This window comes from Zophobas morio, unplaced genomic scaffold (genome assembly GCF_036711695.1).
Source record: "Zophobas morio isolate AGI-343-1 ecotype UQ-CSIRO unplaced genomic scaffold, CSIRO_AGI_Zmor_V1 ptg000017l, whole genome shotgun sequence".
NCBI lineage: Eukaryota > Metazoa > Arthropoda > Insecta > Coleoptera > Tenebrionidae > Zophobas > Zophobas morio.
The window spans coordinates 11,241,751-11,268,036 of NW_026972122.1; the positions used below are offsets into that span (position 1 = coordinate 11,241,751).

A 26,286-nucleotide genomic window follows, 5' to 3' on the forward strand; every position below is an offset into this window, starting at 1 on the left:
ATATCTTCCGTGTTACCCAACTCCGGTATGAATGAATAAATAAAATTCTGTGAAAATAATTAAAATTTATCAGTTCGTCATGAAAGTCAAGTTGACTACTCATTCTGTATAATAGCGTCTTAGCCAAACGATTAGTTCACATAAAGCTCACGGTTGGTCACTTGGATGTGATTTACTTCGTTAGCATGAAATCACTTCATAACTCAGTTGTGAAGAAAAAAGGTAATTAAGATGAAGCTTCATATTTATTCAACAATTACCGACCATGATAATAACACCTAACTGGTACTGTACCTATTCAAAATGCAAGGTACCAGACAGGATGTAATTAACTAATTTATTTTATAATTAGGTAATTAAAGCATTTTTACCCATCTCTGAGATTCTATTCGAAGGCAATGCACTTTTGTACAGAGCTCTGCTCAGCGGTCTACGAAGCTCGTTTCATATTCTGAAGTTCATTCATTAAAAAGTACAGATCTTTTAAGGATACTTGTTGCGGAAAACCGGATTTACTCACTCACCCAGTTATATATAAGATACATTTATGTTCAGTGTGTTTTTTATCCGGAAAAAAGCTGTTTCAGACAGATTTTACAAGATACATATTAACAACCCCACTCGTATTTTCATTACCCATATTTTACGATTTTTTTGCCCCCAGCTCGATTAAACTGGTTTTGTTAGAAAACTAGTGGCTGTGCGTTCGCTACAGCGGCTCATGTAGGGATTAACACATCGTAAATTTAGTTTAGGGCATTTTCCGAGATAACTAGACATGGAGATTATTTTAAACCATTTTTACTTTAATTCGGGCTTGGTTTCTTAAATATTTTTCTGGGAATCTTGTTACATGGGTACCTTAATGAGAGGGTAAATATTTACCCGAAACATTAATAACACATAGCTAATTGTACCAGTAAAAAGTAAAAGAAAACAGAAAATAAAAACCGTGCATTTGGACAAAAAAACAATAATTATCATGGTATACGTTAAAAAATAATATGGATGTTTCTGGTTTTTAGTTTTCCTGGAGTAGAAATAGAATTAAAACTGATTAATACTCCATCACTCCTTACGTAATTCTAATTATACATAAGTTCTTAATGTGACATTTCACAAAAAAGTTTTTAGAATTGTAAATTAATAAACAACTTGAGAAGGATCATTCTAGAGAAACTAAACCACAACCCACAACTATTACGTATATTCATCAGATTTTTTGCTACAGATTTGTAAAATAAAATCCCACTTGACGACAGCAATCTTCCAGTCTTGTTAAAAGAAAAGTGTTAAACTGGTTTGTCCACTCAACTCATCGATCAGTTTATCGTTTATTTTTTTACATGTTTGCGTCATTATTTACTATGTTTACTACCAACAGCAAAATACTATGCTGATCGTGGTAGTTTTAATTCCTAGAATGAGGTAATTTTTTTTTTTTAGAACTTGTAATCTTGAGCTATTTCGGAATTCACCTTTTTATTTTATTTATTTGTTGACTGGACGTTTGATGACCTGCAAATATTTTTATTAGTTTTTTCGAAATGTTTGTAAAAATAATACACATTCTTTCATTTATGCTGCCTGGAGGATGGTTGTATTTTAAATGAATCAGTTGTCGAAGAAACGTCGTAAGCCAGTTTTAGTGAAAAATTACGTGGATATTTTTGAAACTCCACAAATCAGTGACTAATCGGGTTCTTTTAGACATCATGTCATAGGAACTGAATTGTATTAAACCATAAATTAAAAAAATACTTTCGGGTTTACTGACTTACAGGGTTTTCCAAATGTCTGATTCAAATTTGGTGCCAAAAGTAAGTACAACACGGTTTATGAATTTGGCACCGCAAACTAAAGATCTAGCTCTATGTGTTTAGACCTAGTTCCAACTAGCTACATAAAATCATGTTACTGACTCATTTAAGTCAATTAAATATTGTTTATTTTGAAAAGGGCTAAGTTAATGATATGATAACTAATACCATTGTAAAAGCATAAATTTTTAACGAGTGGAACCCAATGAAAAATTTCTTTTCTGAATATTTTTTGCAAATATTTAGGTACAGTTAGGAATCAAAGAGACAAACTTTCGTCAATTTTTCTACTTGTGGGCATAAATACCTTGGAAAATTGCGGAATATTGAAAAGTCCAAGATCCAAAATTTTACACAGGCCATGCTTTCAAAAGGACGTCGGCGACTCTGTTAGTAAATATTGGAGTTGACGTTATAACACAGAAACGTCATGGCGGTTGGTGGTTATAGTACAATAAAATACATATTTATTCCGTCACAAAAAAAATCTATTCGCAGGTCATCTGGAGCCGCTGAGGAATATGTAGCAGGTTCTTTATCCGGGGAAAAATGGAAAAATTGTTAAATTTAATAATTGTACAAATCGTACGTTTAATTTTTATAAATAAATTCTTTAATAAGTAAGTTATAAGTATAAGAGCACTGTTATTTTTTATTTCTTCGTATTACTAACCTTAATGGTTGTATGTGCGACTTTTTGTCCATTGTGTCAACAATGACAGTAAATACTGTTAGGAAATAAACCCATCCGTCGCCGAAAAACCCAGTGAAGTTGTGCCGGGATTATTTTGTACATAATCGCTCTGTAATTAGTCGTGTAAATCCGAGTTACTATGAAATACTTAAATAATTGTTGCGTTTAACCCACGCCGATTTTCAATCACCGATCAACTTAACAATACATATAACTATTAAATGATTGTACGAAAAAGAAATTATTGACATTGCTAATTATTGATATGCCATTTTAATTAAAATTTAATATGCACCTCGACGCTGAAGATTTTTTATTTGTTACACGACTGCTTACTTTGGCTTTATTCCAACAAATAATACCCGCATTCGTCACAAGAAACAAGTTTTACTGCCTTGACTGTCAATGTTAGTGTTACATCATTTATTTAATATAAGGCGTATGTTAACATAGGTTATTTAACGAAAAACTAATTTAATGCTTTCTCGAAGGTTCACAGCTTCTAGAATATGGAATCCTATTTAAAATGTGCTTTAATACTTGTAGTTTATTACTCCGCTTTACTTTTATTAATCTTTGCATGTCGGTCAATCTAACATGTATTTTACCGATGACTCTGAACTTGCACACGCTTTATTAGAGTTATCGTGAATATAGTAAATTTCTAATTAAAAATTATATATTCATCCCTACCAAAAATTTGATCAAATAATAAAAATAAAACAACTTCTACTTACTTTTTCATTGAAGTGTTTTTGGCAAACTTTCATTAATGAAATTTTTCCAAAGTAAGATTTTCGGTGGGTTTTAGAGAGAACATCAAGCTTAAATTATTTTTTATCATTTTAAACATCAGTTATCGCTATTCAACATTACAAAATATTATAGTGCTTGTTTGGTGTACACAGATAAATTTTATCATAGCTGTCTCTCGTTACCATACACCTTCAATATATCTTGTTACAATATAAATCAGAAGGGCTCGGTCATGAAATGTATTCTACGCCACTGTCTATTATGTTGCTCAGCGAACCTTGGTCAAAGCTAAAGTCACACTCAACAATGTTTACCGTACAAAGGAACATTATGAACTATCTGAAACTTGAGAACCGAATCTTTCATAACTGAGGAAATGGACAGTTCCACAATGTAGTTTATTTTAGATCATAAAATCTATTATAGCGGAACAGGTGCTTTCATGCTCGACCATCTGGAGAATTTTATTGAAAGAGGGGTTTCTGTTCACTTGATGTCATTTAAACTTGTAAAATGGCAGTAGGATTTCACACAAAAAAACTCTTATAAACTTAAAATTCAAGTAGTAGTTGTTTCATTTTAAGACTGACACCTTTACGAGCATGAAGTGCGTTATCCACAAAATTTAAATAACTTTATCTTTTATTTTAAATTTTTAAGTCACACGTTTGCTTTCTGGCAAGTCCATGACAATTTTTGAAGTACCTAAATGATAACGAATAACAAACATTTGGACGTGAAAATTAGGTGCTTTTTAAATTCTTTTGTTAAAAAGTTGAGTTTTTGTAAAATATATACACATAAATATCTGTTATGGAATGTTCTGTTACTGCTTTTGTCGTTTTCGCAACATATACTCGAAAATCGTCAAAGTGATATTGTGACGTCATATTATTTACAAGCACACCTTAGAATTTGAACGTACTGCTTTCACTGTTTTAAAAATGTCGTCTAAAAATCATAAGTTAACTTTTTGCGTAAGAAACTAATCGAAATATATTATCTCAATATATATTCTACGTGACACCCCTTTTTGTTTGTTTTCCTGGACAAAGAAACACTTGAGCTGACCTTAATAGGTATATAGGAAGCAGTTGGCACCTGCATTAGTAAAAAATATCTGTTCGTTTAATTATCACTTGATGTTGCGGCAGATGCGCAATTTCGTAAAGTAAATTATCATAAGTAATTATGCTTTATGCATATACTACCTCAACTCATTTTTAATTTTAATATATACATTCCTACATCCGTTTTAAGACGTACTCCATGATTTAACGAATCACGACGGCTACGTTTATTAAAATTCTGTATTTTGATCCAAATTACAATTGTTAATGATAAATCGACGGTATTGACCTACAACGTGTCTCGTTCTCTACTAAGTTCAAGGACGGTACGAATTCGCGTCTCTTCTGCTACGTCATTAACTACGATAATTAATTCTTCGCCGCAAGGTACAATTTTAGGTCCGATACTTTACGTCAACGTTGAGTAGTGCTATTTTTGTAACTATTAAGCTCAAGATTTATTGCACTATGGGTCACCACGTTTAAGTTTAGATTGGTATTTTTATTTTGGTGTATACTCGAAGTATGTGGATGAGCTCACCGTTTCTTGAGGATAAATAAAAGTCAGATTACATAAATAATGTTTTTTTTAATTATGAACAACAGCAGAGAACAACCATGAAACGAATTCACAAATAAAATGCAAAGCTATGTACAAAATTTACATAGATTTAACCTAGGACCTTATGATAAATTAGGAAACGAAATAAAAACAAAATATGTACAACTCAGTTCCAAAGAAATATATACCTACACGTCAATGGTCAAACGATTACAGTTTGACCGAGATCACATTGCAAACTATTACATTCCTATTAGCATCACGATACGAAATTGTTTCTCCTACACTTATCCTAATAAAGTTTCGACATTGCATCGACTTGACCTAAAGATCACAAGATTTTAGTTTAATTTATTAGTATGTTACAGAAAATGTCATATCGCTTAAACATATCTGATGCTTAAATCCAGATTACAACACAAATCTTTGAGCAAAAGTAAGCTAAAATTGCACGATTGGTCGTTTTATGAATTAGATGAAAACAATAAACCGCTCAATCAGTCTTTAAAATAATCACTAAGATATCGTGATGCTTTAGAATAATTCAGTCCATATACCACTCGCATGAAGTATGAGATTTCAAACCACTTTGTAATATCGAAGATGCATTTTGTTGAATGACGAAACCACACTCGGTAGGTGATGCAAATAACAAGACATTGGCGAAAACAAAAATAAATAAGAAACGACATCACCTACAAAGTACGGTCACAGACCCGTGTAAAACGAAACATGATCAAAGAAAAAACAATTATAAATTACTCCTAACAACAAAGAAAAACGAATGGCTTCCTTATATTCCTAAACACAGCACGAACTTGCACGTTTTCTTCCCGTATCTTCTAGTCTTCGTATAAACTACATTCGGGTACTAATTGATCGCACGCCCTCGAGGTCCACTCCCTGTCTTCTTTCGCTAGCCAGGGATGGTACAGAATATCGTCGGAGGTGATCCGTTCCGAAGGTTCTCTCCTGAGCAAAGACCGAATCAGACATCTTGCACGTGACGAAAGACATTCAGGAATTACGAAATGGCCTCGGGAGATTTTCGCAAATAATGAAGCGTGTTCGGAATCACTGAAGGGATATCTGGAACAAAAATTTCGTTACTGTAGCAAAGTGCGTGGGAAAATCCGGGCATTAGCATATTTTGAAATGCAACTGAAACTCTTGAGGAGCTTAACAACCACCCAAGGAAACAGTTGGTATAAAGTAACTCCCAGACGAAGGGAGCCCACGTGTGATGGGACACCTGTGCTGCAACACAATGCAATCGGTCCGCCAATTTCGTTCTACCTGTTCTACTTTTGCACCATTTGCTTTCTTTCAATGCGTCCGCTAATCAAACTCGGACAACAAAGCGATATTATTAATGCCCACGGAAAATTTACTGATTGTATCAATCCCAGGTGTTTTGTTTTGAGAAATTTATCTCTGGCACCTAATAGGGAGATATTTCCGACCGAGTTCCAGATGCTGTCCTAGGTGTTCTCGACAGACGATGAAGGCAGGAATAATCAAATCGATTTAAAATTTAAAACAGAGCCTTCCGATTGACGGGAGATAAGGATGTTTGACCCCGTCTTATCTTTTCAAATTCAAATTGTCATTGAAATGTGTGAAAATGGAGAAATATCCGGTTGCAGAACCCACAAAAAAGGTGTAAATCTCGGCACACCGCAAGTTCAAGGTCTGATTATACGAAATTGAATGCAGTTCTTCGACCGTGACTAAGTAAAGAAAAAATCACTGTGGCTATAACACGGAGTAGTTAAAATAATCGAAGCATGACTTCGTGGACGCTTTGCAGCAAAAGAAATTGTACGGACTTTCTTAAAATTAGTTGGTAGGGCGTCATATGGTGACCGATAAGACATCAACCCCCTCGTAATAATGAACAACTGTTGAAGTGCGGTTAAGAAGAGTTTGTTATGTTCACCTGTGTTCGCATCGACATATGGTGAATCCGTTACGCATCATAGCTTGGGAAATAAAGAAATAAGGAGTTTTAACGTTTTTTCCCCGTCGAAATTGGGCTTTATTGCCGGAAGTGCTTTTTCGCCGAATTTGCAATCGATTTTTCTACACAAAGTACAAATTATTATCGTTCTGGTTAAATTTAGATTGACGGAAACGTCGAAATATCAGCGAATACTTAATAAACACATAATCGAAATGTTTTGATTTTTGGACAAACATCCTCGACAAACAGTCTTGTTTTTAAAGATAAGAAAACTAATTTCGTTCGAGTTCTGAATAATGACGATAAATTACGGATTTCATAATCGCACAGGTTGGGCGAATCGACAGACAGGCGTAGAACGGACGACCGCACCTGCCACATGCTCATCTCGAAATTTTTATTTTTTACCCTCATGCGAGACTACCGTGATAGGGGGCAGGTGATGCCTGACATATTACAAATAATCTGACGATTTCGAAAGGGTGCATCGAGCAGGTGGATTTCTACAAGCCGTCGGCAATTCGAGGCTGGCGCACGCACAAAGAAAAAGCACCACCACGATACCAGCGTAGACCGATATTAAGCATCCTTCTATACCTGACGCGAGTTTTTCAAAGCCAGGTGCGGATTTTTAAGGGTTTATCGGACGCATTAATTAAGACAGGTGCCTCATGGAAGACTTTTTACGTCTTATTACACAGCGTGGAATTCGAGTAAGTCGGTTTGGATATTTACCTGCCGACTAGCATCGTGTAGAGGATGACTCCTAGGGACCACATATCTGCCGCCTTTCCTGAGTAGTGGGCGCCAGCTTTGAGAATTTCCGGACTCACGTAAGCAGGACATCCTCTTTTATCATGCAGCCAGTCGGTTTCCGGTTCTTCCAACACCACGGCGTCTTCCAGCGACTCCAATTTCAACTCCGTCCTGCAAGGAAACAATCTATTAGCTCTATGAGATATATGAAGCGATTACGCGTTGTCGCAACCAATCGAGAATTTGTCGCAAAGGCGTGGGCCCCGTTCTCCCAAAACAGCTTGCAAATTATCTGACAAATTAAACAATCGACTATTACATATGTACATAAAGTTGTGTACAAAAGGGTTCCGCAACCCGGTGTCGAAAGCATTAAAACGTAACGTCATCGAATGTTTTAACAAAATGTTGGGCAAGCTCTTGCAACAATGCTGCTCTGTTTCTGTCAAAACACCAAAACCCGATGGTGCCACTATTGGATAACAGGTACAAATTGCGATTCCGCTTATAGATGATTGCTTTTCGCTCGGACGTCTCGTCTAATATGTGTGACGCTCCGCTGCCCGCGGTCGTGAATCTGTCAAAAATTGCACAAGACTTTTTCCGGGGCCTTCGCCCCCCGTGCCCGTTCAACGAACCCGCAGCCGGAGAAAGCGAAGAAGGTAGCCGAAACCTTTTTGAACAAATGAAAGTGTCATTTCTCCGCAACAACGCGTTGCAACAGCAGCCTCTTGCAATACCCATTATTTATGGTGCTGTTACCCTTCGCGTCGGCCCGATCTGAGTCCAATTTAATCGGCATCTGGCCGTGCGTCGTCTTGCAAAACTAAAGAGTTCAACGAAACAATACACACGAGAGCTAAGATGGCTAGCTTCCATGGCGAATTCGGCCGCGGCCCCGCCCGTCGCGGGTGCGGATGGGCACGACCAGATAGCTTCCATGCAATTTTTTCGGATGTGTTTTGATTACTTATTTGGTCGCATACGCCGAGGTCAATACAACGCCATTTGTCTGGCCGAACGGGACAACGGGCCACTTTTTATGGGCCGAGATTTTGTTGCAGGACTAGTTTTTTTTTGCATCTCGCGGTCGTGCCACGAAATATGCGAAGAACAGGAACTAATGCCCTCGCCAACGTTGCAGATTAGGACCAGTCGCCGACAAGATTCAGCCTGCCTGCACAAAGAGCCTCTCCGGTCTCAAATACTCGCACCGCAACAGAGATTTCAGGCTCTTGACATTTCGCGAGCGCTCGTCTTCATTCTCTACGACATAAACAATCGTCAGTGTTTGCAACCGATACTCTGAAAATTTTGCACGACACTATCTTCCGATTTGTCATAGTCTGAGATCACTCAGGACTTAATCATGAGCTTCGTGATTACGAAGAAGCTAATTCACTCTAACAAAGTCTACAAAAAGTTTATACATCGTCTAAATTTTTCCACGAAGGCAATCAAGATAGCTGTTGAGTTCAGCAACGCGATATCCTGAAAAGATTATTAAATCTCCAGCTGTGCGTTAGACGCGTTATGAAAATAAAAGGAAGAACTGTAAAATTTCTGCCTTGCGCTAGCGAGAATAATGCCACCGCTTGCTCGTAGGAAAAACTTCGATTCAACATTAATCCAAGTATGAAATTAAAACCATCGGTACTATAAACCATAACGGAATAGCGTTAGCAAAAAGAAATTTTCTTTCATTAGCTGATGACTTTCTACGTTCTCGAAAAAGAGAGATCATTTTACGAAAATGTGTTCTTCAAGCTTGCTGAAATAAATTACTATGATATCATGCGAATAACAAGAATTTAATTTCAGTTAATGAATAACACAAAAACAGTCGGCAGTTTCCTAACATCCTAATGGCATAGACGAGGTCTTTGGCAATCTCGTATCTGAAATGAATAGATGGATGCTGGAAGGTCATAGATGGTTGAAAAAATTGTTGTTGAGAAATTGCCACAGATCAAAAAGGTGATAGGGAGGCGTAGTTTGTACATATGCAAATGATCGTCCGAGTAATCGAAATGATGTAGGGATTGTTGGTTAAATCAGGCTCTTGATCCATGCTGGAGACCGCGTTCGTAATACTTCAGTTTTCGCACGAGGTTACCAAAGTTCATTCCAATTAATCAAGGAGCGTAATGCAATAAAGCTAAAAGTCGTACGTGGAGATACCGGGAAGGAGTCAGAATGTGTTACAAATATAACACTATTGCGCTACTCGTTGTGTCAACGAACCCAACTTTCAGTCTACAACATTTCACACATTTCTTTTTGCGTTGCGCCATTGTCGGCGAACTTTCTTTGCTTGGCAAATGTAGTCCATTCAATAATTTAAGCACGACTAACGTTGCGTTTACTGTTAGAGGACGGATCCGCGTTCGCCACAAATATTTACACACTTTTGCGAAGAAAAGTTCGAGTTCCCGCTATAGCGGCTAATACAGAACGCATATACTCATGAAAGACGGAAGCATTAAAAAAACACTTTAATTATCTATTTATGTAGGAATTTCCCGTTATAATAAAATAACAAGGTTGCTACAATGATCCTACGGTTTACGTCATCCGCAACATGCTTGTAATTTACTTAGTTTGCTTATCGGAATGGATGCGGTGATGGAACACGGTCCTGGTATTAAATTACCGCTCTATTCAAACCTATTGCTACACATAAGAATGTTTTATTTTGTACAGTCGATTGCAGTGTGTGCAATCGTTACGACAGTGAAGGGTTGGGCAACAGACTTGCAAAGTACAAGCTGCGGGCCAAATCCACACGACCGAGCTAAAGAGATACTTGCCAAAGCGCTCGGAAAACTAACCTTGCCTAATACATCGGAGGAGTGTTCGTTGCGACACCTTCACGTTACGCCCTTCCAGAAATCAAAAAGCGCGCTTGTAGTCAAAATAAAAATAGTCGGACTTGACCACACAAAATACAGACATTGGGATCATGGGAGAACCCCTGCGAGTCGCTTCAACTTCTTCACGATATGGACACCCCGTTCCGGCTTATTGGAGCGATTAGGAAAGGCGGCAACCGCCCCCATGTCGTAATTTCTAATTCTATAAATGCACCGAGCATTGAACCGGGATGCGCGCGCACTACCGGTGTACCACAGACTCCGGTAAGAGTGATCGGTAACTGAGAGAAATGCGGAAATATGACGGCTGCACTTGCAATAACTGCATCACTACCGAGGGCGAAGTGTGGGAGTGCAAGGTTGGCCGAAGCACCGCTGTCGATATTTAGGTAGCCTACAGGGGGGTGTGTCTTTCAATTATGGAAGTATACAATTAAAACATTTGGTTTAATTGTTCATTACTTTGAGTGCGGCTTTGGAGGAGCGCGGACTTCAAATACCCACACCGCTCGGCACTCATGAATTCATTATTTCGCTTCATCGGCTTCAAGCGCTTTGCGAAGATCACCGCAACAGTTTTCGTGAAGGTCCTTTAGGAATTCTGGACACAATAAACTCCTGATTTATTCGAAACTTTCAGTAGTTGTTCGTATGAGGCAACAAATATTGGGAAAGATGAAAGAAAATTGCACAGTATGTAGTGTGACAACGGGCAGACTGTTAGGTTTCGCAAAAACCCAGCTAACCTTGCTGGCGATATTCCAAACGGGGATGTATAACGGTACGAAAAAAATAAATCACAAAATAACCAGGTACACGACAAATTGTATGTTTGTATTAAATGTGTCGTTTTCAAAGATTAAAGGATTTTTTTCTTCAATTCAAGGATTACCTTTCGGAAATTGTGACTCCTCCGCAAGTTTCCTGACAAGCCCTCGGTAATAAAATATGCAGATTTTAAATAGTATCGTACACATCAAGTACTCAATCCCGATAACCGATGATCTCCACTTGCTTAAAATGTAAGTAATATATGATCCCGCCGAGTAGGTTTATGACGAAAGTAATATTAGAAAAAATATTAACGACATCCGGGACGCTGTGCGATTGGATCGTTACCTGGCGCCTTGTCCGCGATAATCTGCGTCTATTGGCACAGAAAACGGCCAGCAAGGGCCAGGTCTCGTTATAAAATGATTTTCTCAGAGGAAGTCTAAGACTGTCTAATGGAGTGCATCAGCTAGTCGGCTAATTAATTTTCTCGTCGAGGTCGCGGTCCGCGCCACGATGCTAAAATCGCAATTTCTCCATATTAAATGATTGCAATAGAACAATTACTGTTCAAATTGCGAAGTTGTATGGAGTTACTTAAGATAAGCAACACCCAATTTGAAACTGAGGAACTTAATGCGATATTACTAAATCTAATAAATGTGAGGTTGGGCAACTGCAAGTTACGTGTGTGCAACTGTACATTTTTGTAAAATCTACAGGTGCAACGCGACCGAGTGCATTGCACTGTTATGATTGCAAAGAATTAGATATTGGGTCAAATAATTCATTCGTGCTAGTGTTGCTAGTCGCGGAAATGTGGGCGGACGTATGTTTGATAACATTGTTCGTTATCAGTGATAATTCGAATGTTGGTTTAATACGCCAGTGAGTAGGCGAATTCGCGATTTCATTGTCCGAAATCCAAATTGCTACAGATCACATTTCTGACGCAACAGCACAGAACTGAACTTTTCGGTTCGTGCAATAATCCGTTTGTCGAGAGAAAAATGATGAAAACCAATTTATCGCCCACACTGGTGTGTGATGAAATCGCGTTAATTTTTTCCACTGTTGAAACCTTGATCTTCTAGCATCCTGGCACCGCTTGTCTTACACTATCAATTGACACGGTCGATTCGAAGCTTTGACACAAATCCAGCAGATTGATAGTGCTCAAAAAAAGAAAGAACCGCAAATAACCTTATAGTGTAAGCATTTTATTCAAAAGAAGGCCAAGAATACAAAATGCAAGTTAGTTCACACGCAACTAGGTTAAGGACCAGGCAAGGTTTCGCATTGAAAGTTGCCGCACGTCCGACAGTCATCGCCGGAAACGGCCATAAAAACGTACGAGCCAGACAGAGACGCAGATACCGCAGTTCCGACACAATCGGATATCGTATTGGTAAATTTTGCGTATTGCAGCACGCCGACCACTGTCCCAAATTACACACGCCAAGTTGAAGTTACACACATACAAACAAATACTGGTGACCGGCGGTCGAGGACAAGTACACTAGGCAATAAAACACGTTTCTTTTTTTTTGCCGCTCCGGTGTGATGGATTTCCATGCAAATTATCGACGTCAAATTGAACTTTACAATTATAATGAGGCAACCTTACGACTGCACATGTGCGCAGCCTTGAGATGGTACGGAGATTTTAAAGCCAGTCTACGGAACATTTTTGTAAAATCCTCGTAAAACTCGTTTAACAATCGGATAGCTTCAGCGAACAAAAACTATACTCAAGACACTTTATGTAAGGCAACCGACTATAAACGGATTTCGCAAAATCTTTATGGCAACGCTTTTGAAACGATCGTAATTTCGTTTTAAATATCACATCGTTGCCGTTATTTCTGCTATCTTACTTCTATTGCGCGTAGAAAACTGCAATAACACCGCCGTCGCTGTTAAACACAGCCGTAGGTTCTCAGCACCTTAGTATGTAGTGACATTTTTGCAACTAGGGCCTTCTTGGGTGGCTTTTGCATGAAGGCCCAACAGATCAGACCATCACGTTCTTGTTTCGAAAGTGATACACGCGGATGTTATTATGAAGATAATGCCAAATCACTAGGTTTGAATTTTTTCAATATAAAAAAAATTGACTGTCAAGGTTGACATGTTTTCTGCTTTACTTAAAAGTTTCTAGACTTCGTAACGAGCATCGGACACACGAACTTGAAGCGCAAATAGGTGAACGAGCAAATTATACAAATGAATAAAACTTGCTCAACGAAAATACATATATCGAACGCAGCTATAAGCAACCGCAAGGCTCTCCTCTCGGTTCACTGTTATCAATTTTAAATACATGTAATACAAATACATGTGAAAACCTGAAACCGAAATATTTATTTTTGTTGGATCTCGTAATGTCTGTTATATTCAACTGTAATTGTCTTTATTATAATTACGATAATGTTAGGGGGAGATTGCCAAGCATCGTCGATACAATTACAAAATCGCGAGATTCCACGCCACTCGAAGCGAGCAAAGAGCGCAAGAACAAAGGACAAAGGCAACTCGCATGAAATTGCAACTGTACAGACGGTGGCTGTAAAAACAGAACCTGAATTGTGCGGGGCCACTGCAATGCAAAATTGCGAACCACTTGGTGCTGCCTTCGCATGAAAGCATCGAATTACTGTGTTCCGGTTCATTTTGGAGCGTGCAGACGCGTGGCAGATGTTTGAGGTACGTCACTGCCAACAACAATAAAAACACAAAAAATGCACGCATTAAAAGAGATCAGAATACATCAATTTGTAAGAAGGAGGAAAGTACTTTTTAGGGCCAGGTAGAATCGGAGCAGATGCTCGGCGACAACAGGAAACATGTGCGAGCTATTAGTACAGGCAATTATCGGAAAATCTAAAAAATCAAAACAAAAACTCGGGTCTAACTAATGGTTTAAGGGTTACATTAAAGCTGGGAGGAAGTCGACAAGACAAGGGTTCGTTTTGATCATCGTACAGTCTTTTGAGACTTCAGAACGAAATTTATAGCAGATGTGCGAAATTTAAAGAACAATAAAAGGTGTCGTGCTCGCAGCGGACCTGCTGGCTAGTCGTGAAATACAGTGGATATGGTGGCCGAAGGTTGTCTTGGTGGTCCACAAAAACATCTGCAGCGATGCCATCGATTTATACAGCAGAACTCGGATCGCATCTTTTGTGCAATAAAGACTTTTGTAGGTGTGTGAACACCTGGTGCTGACCCAAGCAAAATATTGGTTCGGGAGATTTATGGTTGCCGTACGAAAATTCCTGACGCGTGTCCTGTTACGACATTCCTCAACTCGAATGATGATGGTTTTTAATAAAACAGTACGAGCCCTGGGCGCTTCAATGACGAAACTATAAATTGAATAATGACTGCAGCAACATTTTGATGCAACACTCTTTCGACACAAACTCTGACGCAAAGCTCAACTGTTTCATTCCATCGGAGCAGCTTGCCATACGTGCCGTAAGCTTAATTACTGCAAAACGCTTAATTAAATTTGCAGTAATGCGGATGCATACATTCAATTTGGCACCGTATTAAAATCCGCCAAGGCCTCGAGACTGGTCTCTTTGTTCTTCGCAACGAAAGTTGTCGCCGCCGAAGCACACCCCAGCCAAGGCAGAACCAGAACTAAAATAATGCTCAATAGCGCCATGTCTATTTTAAAATTTTAATTTTCGCAGACGACCTTCCCGAGCCAAGGCTTTCGCAATAATTTGCGTATTACGACACATGATACATATTTACCGTATCGTTACTGCAAATCAAACAGTGTATATTAACAGAAATTAGCAGCGGCTGACGAAACTGCCCTGTTTATTTCTCTGTTTAACAGACGGACCATTAAAAATAGACCTCATGTACGCTTGCCAAAAAAATTTACGAGTTTTGACGTAAAAAAATTCGCACGAACATCTACCCAAACAAAGAATTTGGCAGATACGCCAAGCCCCTTCGGTCGCATCCTGATTCTAAAATTAGACAATCGACCAGACGGTGATTAAGGAGCCGCCGGAGGCCCGGAGTCCTCCGGAAATGACTCTTCGAATGATGTTATCTACATCGAACGTGGGTTTATCTTTATCGAATAACGTTGTACGCGAAATTTTTGCATCACTTTTTGTGTGTAAGCGAACCTTAAATCATTATCGAGCAAGGTTATCGTAGCACGGAATGTCATTTGTTTTTATGATTGTCTAACAATAGATGAACATTACTGCCTTGGTGTTTAGCGCGGTTTACGACTAGAATGTTGCGTACCAGTTGTCATGAAGATTATACTCCCGAGATCGATTCTGTCGTCCAAACGAGCCGTGCTTGGAGCTTACAAGTTTTTGTTTATGATTCACGACAGAAACGCCATAAATCACACAAAAAGTATGACTGTTGACACTAACTCACTATTAGATAAACTGAATTAAACCACGGTATAATCGTAAGAAAAATAAGGTTACTCGAACTGACGATTGATTTCTCATTTATCATTTCTTTCATACTCAATGGCGTGTCTTTGCGTTCCAATATGGATACAGTGCACGGCATTCATGCATGAAAACTGTCTCGAACGCATCACTTACCCGCAATTAGCGTTTGAAAATTATCCACTCTCAAACAGACATAAAAATTTATATAGAAACCTAGTTTTTGCTCCGCCATCATTAACTGGATTTCTAGAACTGGGTCAACTTTTTTTTAGATATAAGGAATTAATCGTGGTTAACCCGGATTGTGTAACCTGTCCTGTTGAGTGAGCTATTCCTATATTTAAATTTTCGCAATTTTCTCAAACAAACATTGTTATAAAAATTAAAGGTCAACAATTTAGTCAAAATAAAACAATCGCGATTACATAAATATTTAAGATTAGCGCAAAAAATAAGGCTGGCTTTATTATTATGTAAACGTAAACATACAGTAGTCCCTTGGAACGTCCAAAATCGGCATACGCTTATCAGCCGATAACATGTGCGTATTTTGCAACAGCCGCCACCGAAGTGATGAATCGTAAAAGTATGTTTGTACTGGATCCAAATGTGAGCTAATACGCTCGGTACAGAAATTGAGCAATTGTGTTATATTTATCTGGGCAACAGTCACGACCAGAGGTTTCAAAACATCTCCGTTTCATTAACATGCATTGCGTACATACAACAGGATACAAGGCATTAACCTCCACCAGATAAAAAACTACATAAAAACCACCGTTTCACATCGTGATGGCCGCAAAATCGACAAGCCTTCATTTCAATCGATTATACTTGGACCTGTGCCAGCATTTGCAACACTCGGTCAAAGGTCAAGTGTAAAGGTCAGCTCGCAGAGGATCCTACAAAATTTTTACATTTAGCCCGATTTTGGCACGCCATCCAGACAAGAGAAAAATCGTCCGACAAAGAGAAAACAACACAAGCGGATCGAATCTGCGGCCTTGCAGTAATGTGACACTGAATATCAACTGAACTGTCTCGTACTCCTTCTGTTCCGTACTTCACGCCCCACAAATTTCGTGTCCGACTTCGCCATATTGAGTTATTTCCGTTCCGGTGTTCATTCATATACGGGAGCCACGCGTGCAGTATTAGCTAAAATGGATGCTTTATTTATAGGCCGTGAACGCACCCTTTGACGTAAATATTGTTTCCGGTTTGGCAAAAGTAAAAGGTCCTCGGGCCGGTTCGAGCCACGATATCCGTGTCACCGGTAGTCTGACCCACTGAAATTTCGCGAGGAGGACACGGTTCCATTCAATTCCTTTGTTGCTCGAGAAGTGAAAAAGAAAGGAGACAACCGTGATAATGACGGCGTATCCCGAAAGTTTTCACGAACTGGTAGGTCACGTGCGTACAGCATAATCATATACCAATCAGGGCCGATGATTAGTCGACCTTTGCTAACGTGTTTTTCGCGAAGGGGCTCCCTTTGTGAACAACAGCTTCGCAAAGTTGTTTCTTTGTAACCCACGTATCTTTTAGAAACTGGGTGTTCAATTTTTAACAACTAAAGTAATAGTGTTTAATGCTTGAAATTCTCCTCCAACAATTTTGTTGTCCAAGCTCAAACAGTAAAAAGTTATTTGAATCTGAATGCTCCTTTAGTAGTCGATGAAACAGCGCTCACATTTGATATCGCTCCCTCTAAATAAGTACTTCAAAATGTCCTACATTAGAAACCCTATGTTTGCATAACATTACCAACACATCAGATTAAACTATTGATTTTTCCTTTATGCGGTAATTAGTGTTACAGCTTATACAATGGAATCCTGAGCATAATAAAATTTTAACATTCATTTTTAATTCCCAAGCATAAACTAGGGGAGTATTTCTAACGAGAGTACATTTAACGAATGACTAATTTCATTTTTTCTCTACATTTTCCGGTTTGTACGATACGAGTATAACGGGTCTCCTGTCTCCGTCTATCTGTCTGTCCACTGGTGATTTTACTAATCTCCAAAACTGTTGTGAAATTGTAGGTGAGCGTTAAGACTATCGTGTGGATAATTAAAGGTTAATCAAAAATTTCATGGTCATTGCAGAATCTTGCAACCATTTATCGATGGCATTTGGTCCCACCGGACAATTTTTGAACATTTTTGCAGATTGCTGCAAAGGCGGTTTTGGTGTTAAGAAAAGCCTAACAGTTTTTATATCATTTGACCGATGCTCTAACAATTTTTTGTACCAAGTAATGGGACATATATCCACATTTATCATTTTTGAAGTTAACTGTCTTATAATTTTTTTGGGCCACTTTGTTGTCAAATACAGAATTATATTCTAACCTTCTTGTCTGTTTTCCATAACTGTCAGTTTTTTTTTCTAAAGTATGATATTCGACATCGTGTTGCTCAAAGTGCCCAACTGTTTTCAAATCGAATCTTTTCATTTAGCGTTTTCTTTGTAATATTCTCAATTTGTTCTAATTTTTTTAAGTTTTCTAGTTTTTTAAGAATTATACATGGCCATTCTTAGTTGTGATTGAAGAATATAAGTGTGAATAAAATAATTAGTAAAAATAATATGTATAAAGAAAAAATTATCGTTATCATCATCAACTGTCACTTACTTCAAGTTACCGACGTTCGAAAATGTACAGAATTATTTGGTGTAAATTTTAGCAAGAACTTAGCAACACACAAGATGACAATTACAATTAAAAAAACTCTACTTTGTTTTGTTGAAAAAGGAACGCATGATTATTTCCTTTGCCACAAGTGATCACAAAATGATGAATGAATCACTGTTTGCTGTTTAATATTTCAAAACCAAGTGATAATCTGCATTTTATCATCATTTATGATAACACGTCTAACAATCTCGCTCACGCATCATCCATGACGAAACTATGTCTTCTCAAGCGAAAAAAAGATTATTTCAAAATCAAATACAAGCGTGCTGTTTTCTGTAGCAACCGTGGCTAACAAAATCGGAAAAGTTGAAGGGCGACACACATCTTCGGCCGCTTACACAACGGTCTATTGCAAAGTCAAAATGTCGCAAATACTTCGCATCGCCTTTGCACAACTTCGACTTTATGCATTTCTGTGTCAAAAAATTTGCTCGTCGAACTCGCCTAAATCATGGCACGGTATCATTGCCATGCCGAGGCATTGTTTCCCGGCAAAGAGGTCGAGTTCACGTTTCGCAACTGGCTTCCTGTACAATGGCGTGAACTTGCCCGGGTCGGACAGGTAAGGGATGGCATAAACAAGGAGTTGATCGGAAAACCGGGTCCAGGGGGTGGATGTTCCGGCGGACAGATCGGATGCAACGCAGCTGCGCTTTTCGGTACGTCCTGTCGATCGATGCAATTTCCTGTTTGATCCCTTTCGCAACGGAACAGTAACGTTATATTCCAACCACGCCCGCAACCGGGAATGTAATAAGAGGTATTAATAGATTAAAGACATTCAAGCCTACAATGTGATGAGGTAATCGTAAACGGGACACAGAGGTTCAACTCTTGCCCAATCCCACTTCTTACGAGAGACACGTGTAAAACGCGCCTCACCGACGATTCATTACAAATTGCTACACACTACACAATTCTCCTTTATCATTATTTCATTACATCGCACGTCGTGGGAACATTTCTTCCTCGGAACGACCGAATTCTTTGAAAAAACGCAACAGCGGCTTAGCAGAAGAACAAAAGCTTTCCCAATCGCTACGCGTTTCGTCAAATCATCCTTTTCCGTCGAGGATGTCGAGATTTATCAGATTATGATCTCGGTTAAATTCTCGTATCCGGACCGGTTGCGACATGTTTCGAAAAGTACTCACCTTTGGGGGTCTGCGAAGACGAATTTTCGAAGTTTAAGGTCCCTTAATACTATTCCGTTCCTATGACAAACTTGTACTGTTTCGGCTATTTGTTTAAAGAGTCTTTTCGCCTCGGATTCCCTCAGTCTTTTCCTTGACCTCACGTATGAATGTAGGTCGCCGTGCGCCTTGGGGTACACCAAATACAGGTAGCGATTCCCAACCACCACCTCGTGTAAAGAAGAAACCCTCGGGTGCGAATCGAGTCGATAATGGGCCGAGACCAGCGAATGGCAGTCCTTTGAAACTATCTGGAATGAGAAGTTTTCTCAATGAGATCTATCCTGCAAATATTTGTTAGTCTTATCTGCCGCAAGTCGGCCCATTTACTTCATATCTCATATTTATGTACTGGTTGCAACAAGAAACATTGCACATTTTATCGTAATGTGGCTGAGCAACCGACTATTTACAAATGTGTTTGGTAACACTGGCAACCTTGTTCTTACTCAGACCTGCTTGACGAAATAAAAAACCTTAAACGAACGTATTCGCGAGATGAGACGAGACCTTTAAAGATTAACTCAGCCTTGAAATTTATATGCATTTCGGCTCCGACCTTGCAAAACAGCAATGTAGAGCAACCAAGACCTGCTAACTAACTAATTTTGGTCAGTATTGTCATCATCAGCTACTGTCGGCGTGACTGTATAACTACCAAAAGCATCTGCGCTCGAACTATTAAAAATAATAATATTGACCCAGTGTATGCAGGTTGTTGGTTGTCTGGCTGCCACTTGTCGTAATGGAATGGCGTTCCTTTAATGGCAATTAAATTAACAATGCGCCTTGGACGGTTGGCATCTATATCATTAGATCATATCCAGCTGAGTTATATACAGGTATCGTAAATTCTGAATGCCTTTTTGAATTTAATTATCCGTCTATTCATTTTTCGCCCGATAACTAGCATTTTACCTTGTAATCTTACATCATTCTGTATTGAGTAATTGACTTTATAAAACGTATTGCCATTTATTAAGGTGCATATTTACGTCGTTTCTATGTCAGGGTCCCGAAAACTGAATCAATTGCAGCACAGATTCCCATAATCAAGCACCATCGATCAATCTCTTTTGGGGTTTAACCCTCTGGGAATCGCACCGGGTGATCGGGAGTGCAAAAAAAAAACAATTATTTGTAAAATAACCCGTTTCGTGATCCGCGAATGTTAATGTGATCACGAATTGGTCTGACATTTCCACACATCATCAAGCAAGGCTAAAGTGCACAACTTATTCCATTTATCGGTGTGTTTACGATTTTTTTATACACCCCACTTACTACAATTTAATCGCTCCGCATCGTCTCATATTATCCAAATATGACGAAATTCTAAACAAACTGACACGAGAGAGTATCATCTGATTTGATTTTATTTTTATCGGACTACACGAACACGACCTTATTTATACTGGGTGAATGGTGTCACTTGCTCAAATACGGATTTTACAGATGTTTCAGGGTCAAAATTAATTAGCATTTGGAAAATCGTAAATACCTAAATAAACTTCCGTCGATTTTTAACTCTTGCCGAAAGAACCCGACGTAACCTTCTCTTGAAATGACAGATTTAGACACGGCTTTTAATTACGTATGCCTTGATTGTTGGCTGCACCAAGGACGAGAAAATGGATAAAAGATGGTGAAGAACTGTCTCGGCACTTAAACCATTAGCGTAATTGCACTCTGCAAATTGCTCAATACAAACTGCTTTATTGTTGTTCACTTGCGGGCTGTCAAAGTACCATTAATTTTACGGTAACCGTAATTTGTCTCGAATTATAAGCGGATACTTACTTTATCGGTCGCGACAATGCTTTCAAAAGTTCATTAAAATTCAGCCACCGGTATGCTGCGGTACGCCAAATTCGACAAAATTGTGCTGATAATTGACACGAGGACCGTGGTAGGAGTGGTGCGCAAAGATTGTCTTTGTGTAAAATTTTGCATAAAATAGGTGTGCTGTGTCTAAATAAAGTTGAGTGACTAAGAAATATATTACGAAAGACCACGTTCACATTCAATGTCAAATACACTCATAAAGAATTAAATTACACATGATTTCTGTTCTTGAAAGGCAACTCGAATTATCCATTTCGGCAGAATACAAATAATTTTAAAGTCTGCTCATCTTTTAAATTGAGGATGTGTGGTGGCCGTGAATTCTAAGCAGCTTAACTTCTAAACCGATCGTCATTTCTAGCAAACCAAATTAGAAGTGATTAACACTCGTTATGAACACGAAACTTTTCTCGATCGATATACAATCCACAGGACAAATAGTAGTTTTCAAGTCAAGTGTTCAGTCAGTCTTGATTGTTCTTTTCTGTTAACGAAACACAAACTTGCAATTTCTTTAGTAATTTTTTATTTCAGAGTCGTACTTTCGCGTCAAACACGTGATAAAGTTGTCTTCAATCAGATTAGCGCGGTTAATTACGACGATTAATTTTGATACAATAAGAAATACAAAGTAGTAGTATTCAAAAACACGACACGATGTTCCGAGACCCGTAATTTTAATCCCAATAATAGCTTCCGGTCGGCACTTTTGCCAAACCCCAACAAGTACTTCAGAATCATAAACAACTTAAATTCTGTTGCTCCTTGTAAAGAGCGGCATCTTTGTGCACATTGTCGCAGAACCGTTTCGGGATTACTTTTATTCAATAAAAGAGCTTTGCATCTCACGCTCTCACAGGAAGACGTGGCGACATTTTTACGCCGAGAAGAAATGTACAGAATGGCATGATCAATTGTAAGAAACTGCATAAAATTAAATTTGCTTATAAATGTAAAATTCGTGCTATAACTTATAATACGCCATTGTACTACTACGTGTCTGACGTGATTTGTTTACGTGACGTTAATCTACCATAACAAGTCGTTACCAGACTACTGGAATTTTTCAACAAGTGCAGCATCTACTACACTTTGCAAGGTCTTCGGGTACAGATACGTGCCAAGAGTCTAGAGTGGGTACGAAGTGGTGATTAGGGTTAAGGAAACGTCCACGCAATACGCGGTTTGTTGTATTAATAGCAGCCGTATTTTCAAAAAAGTGTCTGCAAGATTAAACCACCAAGGAAACTGCTAAGAACGTTTTTGTACTACGCTATATTAATTAATGGTACTATCGTTAACAGCGACTCAAACAATGAATGATTTCGTTCGTAGAAAGAACGAGCACTCATTAATGCGTCTAACTGCACTTAAGATGGCATTGACAGATAACCTTCGTTGAACGTGCAGTTTTAAAAACGTCGAAATTGTCAATTTAAGCGAACAATACATCGATATTTCCAACAATAGATAAACGAACCACCTATTCAGTTTTTGCCATTAACTTTGCGACATATGCTGCGTCAGAATTTTGCTATCGCGGTGTGAAAAGAGTCGAATTACGGAAGTGCAGTGAAACGGCACATCCGCTCGGTTATATTACACCAGCAAAAAATAGAAATTCCAGACGTATAAATATTATGACCTTCGGAAATATTTTGCGGAATCCAGTTGTAACGTATTTCGCGGCCACGTGGAGTTTTACGTAGAAGGACAATTAGGTATTTACGTGTCTGATCATAGAGCGAGACACGTGCTGGTCGTCAATGAAATCGTACGGTGTTGGACGAAGGTTTAGTGTCGGGTCAGTCTGATTAGGGGCATTGTCTGAGGGCGATTTTTACCTGCATTCCAAAGGCCGCTTGTTGTAAAGCAGCAGAAATACACGGAGCGTTGTACGAATCGATGATATGCAAATACCGTATCGAACCCTTTTAAATAAAACGTGGGGTTAGGGTGCGACAGATTTTTCCCTTATTTCCCACATGCATCAGCAATTAATCAACATCTGGTTATAAAATGCGCGTAAGAGGTGAAGGGTTATTTAATAGACGGGGTATCTCCCCAGACAGAAATAGTTTCTCACATCGGATGACCACGCGAATAGTGCAATGGACCAGTTCTCCTCGCTGGACCATCCGACCAAACGGGTTTGCACTTACGTGAATTAATTTCGCTATTAATGGGATGTAGCTAGGGTGACCATGAGAATTTTTCCCGATGGAACCTGATTTTTCCCTGAACAATGTGATGTCACCGACGGTGATTCCGAAAATGACGAGCAACCTTGCGTCACTTTGCAACCGTTTCCGTCACCGTCACGTGACCGACTCCCGGAAAAAACCCTCACGGTTCGAATTAAGATAAACAAATTCGTAATGCAACCTTGGAGGTATTACACAATTCCGCAAAACGGACGCTACTCTGCGTTTACAAAGGGGGTACGCGACAATAGGGGCAGGTAGGGAATGATTGGATTTCGTGCTTTAATGGGCTTAGGGCCGTGATGACGTCACCGGGTTTGAGTGAGGAAACACTTACTACAAAAGAGTCTAGCTCTTGGCCAATGCGATTTACACAATCGAACGATTTGCTCACCTTGCAGACCAATTCCTCCTGGGTGTTGACGTCCACGCACCGGTACAAGGAACTACCCTCCGCTTGCTCGAGGAGAAGATATTTATCCGCGACGACGGACGTTTGGAAATGTTTATCACTTTGATTCGGACAAAGGGGTGAACTTTGGTCCCGATCCGTGGTGGGTTTGGGTCTCCGGCACTCTTCCCTCGGAGGAAACACCCGGAATTTTTTCACCACCTCCCCGGCGGAGGAGGCAACCTCCACGTTTTTGTCCACCCCGTTCAGTCTAACACTTGGCATCACGTCTTGCACGTTTTGCATTTTCGCACAACACCACACAAACACTAAATAAATAAATTTGTTAGAGTCAATTTGTTATCCTAGAGCCCGGCACGATCCACCTGGAACAGAAGCAAAAAGTTAGCCGGCGTTTCTAGTCTTTTGCGCAAAGGAGCCGACCCGACTAAGAAGAACAAAGAGTCCGCAAAAATCAATGATAAGCGATACAGCGTCCTCGGAGACACCGACACAGTAACCAAACAATTTCTGCAGGTATGAAAAAATATTTGTCCAAGGTGTTTTGTAAACAATAAAGGTCAAAAGAAACAAATCCGAGTGACATTGAGAGAAATCAACAAAAACACTACTAACCTTCCCGATCTTGGAGCCGTAACGAAAGTATATACAACTGCGAAGTAATTGAAACAAAAAAATTAAACAACTAAATAAACGATAATGTTAACACAAAACTAACACTGCCACAGTGAGTGTGCGCACTACTAGAGTCATCGCGCTACTGCCTGAAAATCTGAAATCCATTCTGGTGAAGGCTCTGACGCTTTGAGTGGGGCGGCGCAGGCGCACTGAGACCATGGAGCTTTTGCGATTGTATTGCATGGGGTGCTTTTGTGCTCCTCGGGACTCGGGACGGATCTACCTGAGATACGTCGTGATACAAATAAGGTGGTGCGTGGTGCAGCTTGCCACCCACTCTTTAACCCCGTTGAAAAAAATATCAACAACAAAAGATGAGGCAGATGGCCAGTTTTTTCCCAATTCCGCTTTCAGATTGGACACATCTGTCCTGGAATTTGGTTGGCCGTCACGCTGGCGTTGACTACATATTAATCTTGACTTCATTTAAATATTACCATTTTTTATGCCAAGTCCGTGGTGGTTGGATAAACAGGAGCGTGGAACACCCAAGCAAATAAACGTACTTTAGAATATTAATGGAATCGATTTATGGAAATTTGATGGCATTGACGAGATGCCAAATAAATCATTGCACAACCAAATATAGAGCAATGTTAGATAATGAAGCAACAAAATATTGTCAACTTTGAAAACAGTACGTGATGAGGCAATGTCAATAGTCGAAGATACCTTTGCTTGATCGATCAATGACGCGCCATTGAGAGATCGATCGGATTAAGGTCAAACACATCAGAACAAAATAATGTTTGACTTATAAAATTAACGCAAAATCAAACATTCTTATCGTTTTTCGGCAAATTTAAACGATCACAAAGTCTCATTTGGTTAAATCGCTTTGTAATGATTATATCCTGTTTGCGAGTCACACTAATCCAACAAAATCACGGCCTAAAAAAAAAGCATCACTTAAAATTGACCTAATATCCTATTTCTCAACGAAAAATTTTCTGTTGAAATCACACTTGCTTTATCTATCAAATTTTTATGAAAGAATGTGTTGCAATAAATAAACCGAATGATGATGTTGTACGCAATAAAGAAATAAAAATACTACATATCAGAAGGAGCACCCGTCTCGCGGATGTACATATAGCATAACTTTACATTCTACACTGATAACAAATGTTTGACTAATAAAACAGCATTAAGAAAAAAAATAAATATATATCGAAGAAAAATAAAAATTGGATATCAATTATTTATATTTAGGTTAGATAGGTGATAAGACCGCTGCAGAAAAAAACTGGAGTGATCAGTAATGGAACGATGATGTAAACAAAGATTAAGATGTAAATATTACGAAATGACGACACTGAAAATTTGCAGTCCAATTTGGAGTCAAGGCGGATTTTTGTTTCTCTGTTTATCACGCAAGATTAATTAAAAATGTCATTGACAACAAAATTGACTTCTTTTTAATAAGACAAAGAGTGATCTTGAGATCGCAAAAAATTAAATTAAGTTTTAATAAACGGAGGCAGCAAAAACAAAATATAATTAAAAAAAAGCAAATCCTCGTTCCCGGTATCATTCTGTA

At 38.8% G+C, this 26,286-nt stretch overlaps 1 protein-coding gene across 2 annotated transcripts in view; it reads right to left on the reverse strand.

Moving 5' to 3' along the window:
- Positions 1–4,909: 4,909 nt before the first annotated feature.
- LOC135129816 (tribbles homolog 2) overlaps positions 4,910–26,286 on the reverse strand; it is a 32,475-nt gene continuing 11,098 nt past the window's right edge. Inside the window, exons 1-5 of one of the 2 annotated variants that reach the window (XM_064057076.1) lie at positions 24,684–24,820; positions 24,051–24,433; positions 19,569–19,858; positions 7,601–7,792; positions 4,910–5,991 (exon numbers count right to left, since the gene is read on the reverse strand). In XM_064057076.1, the coding sequence (XP_063913146.1) occupies positions 5,745–5,991; positions 7,601–7,792; positions 19,569–19,858; positions 24,051–24,353 (1,032 nt within the window). In that variant the 5' untranslated portion in view covers positions 24,354–24,433; positions 24,684–24,820 and the 3' untranslated portion in view covers positions 4,910–5,744. Of the gene's footprint in view, positions 5,992–7,600; positions 7,793–19,568; positions 19,859–24,050; positions 24,434–24,683; positions 24,821–26,286 lie in introns of those variants that run through there. The other variant, XM_064057077.1, reaches the window with a different exon arrangement.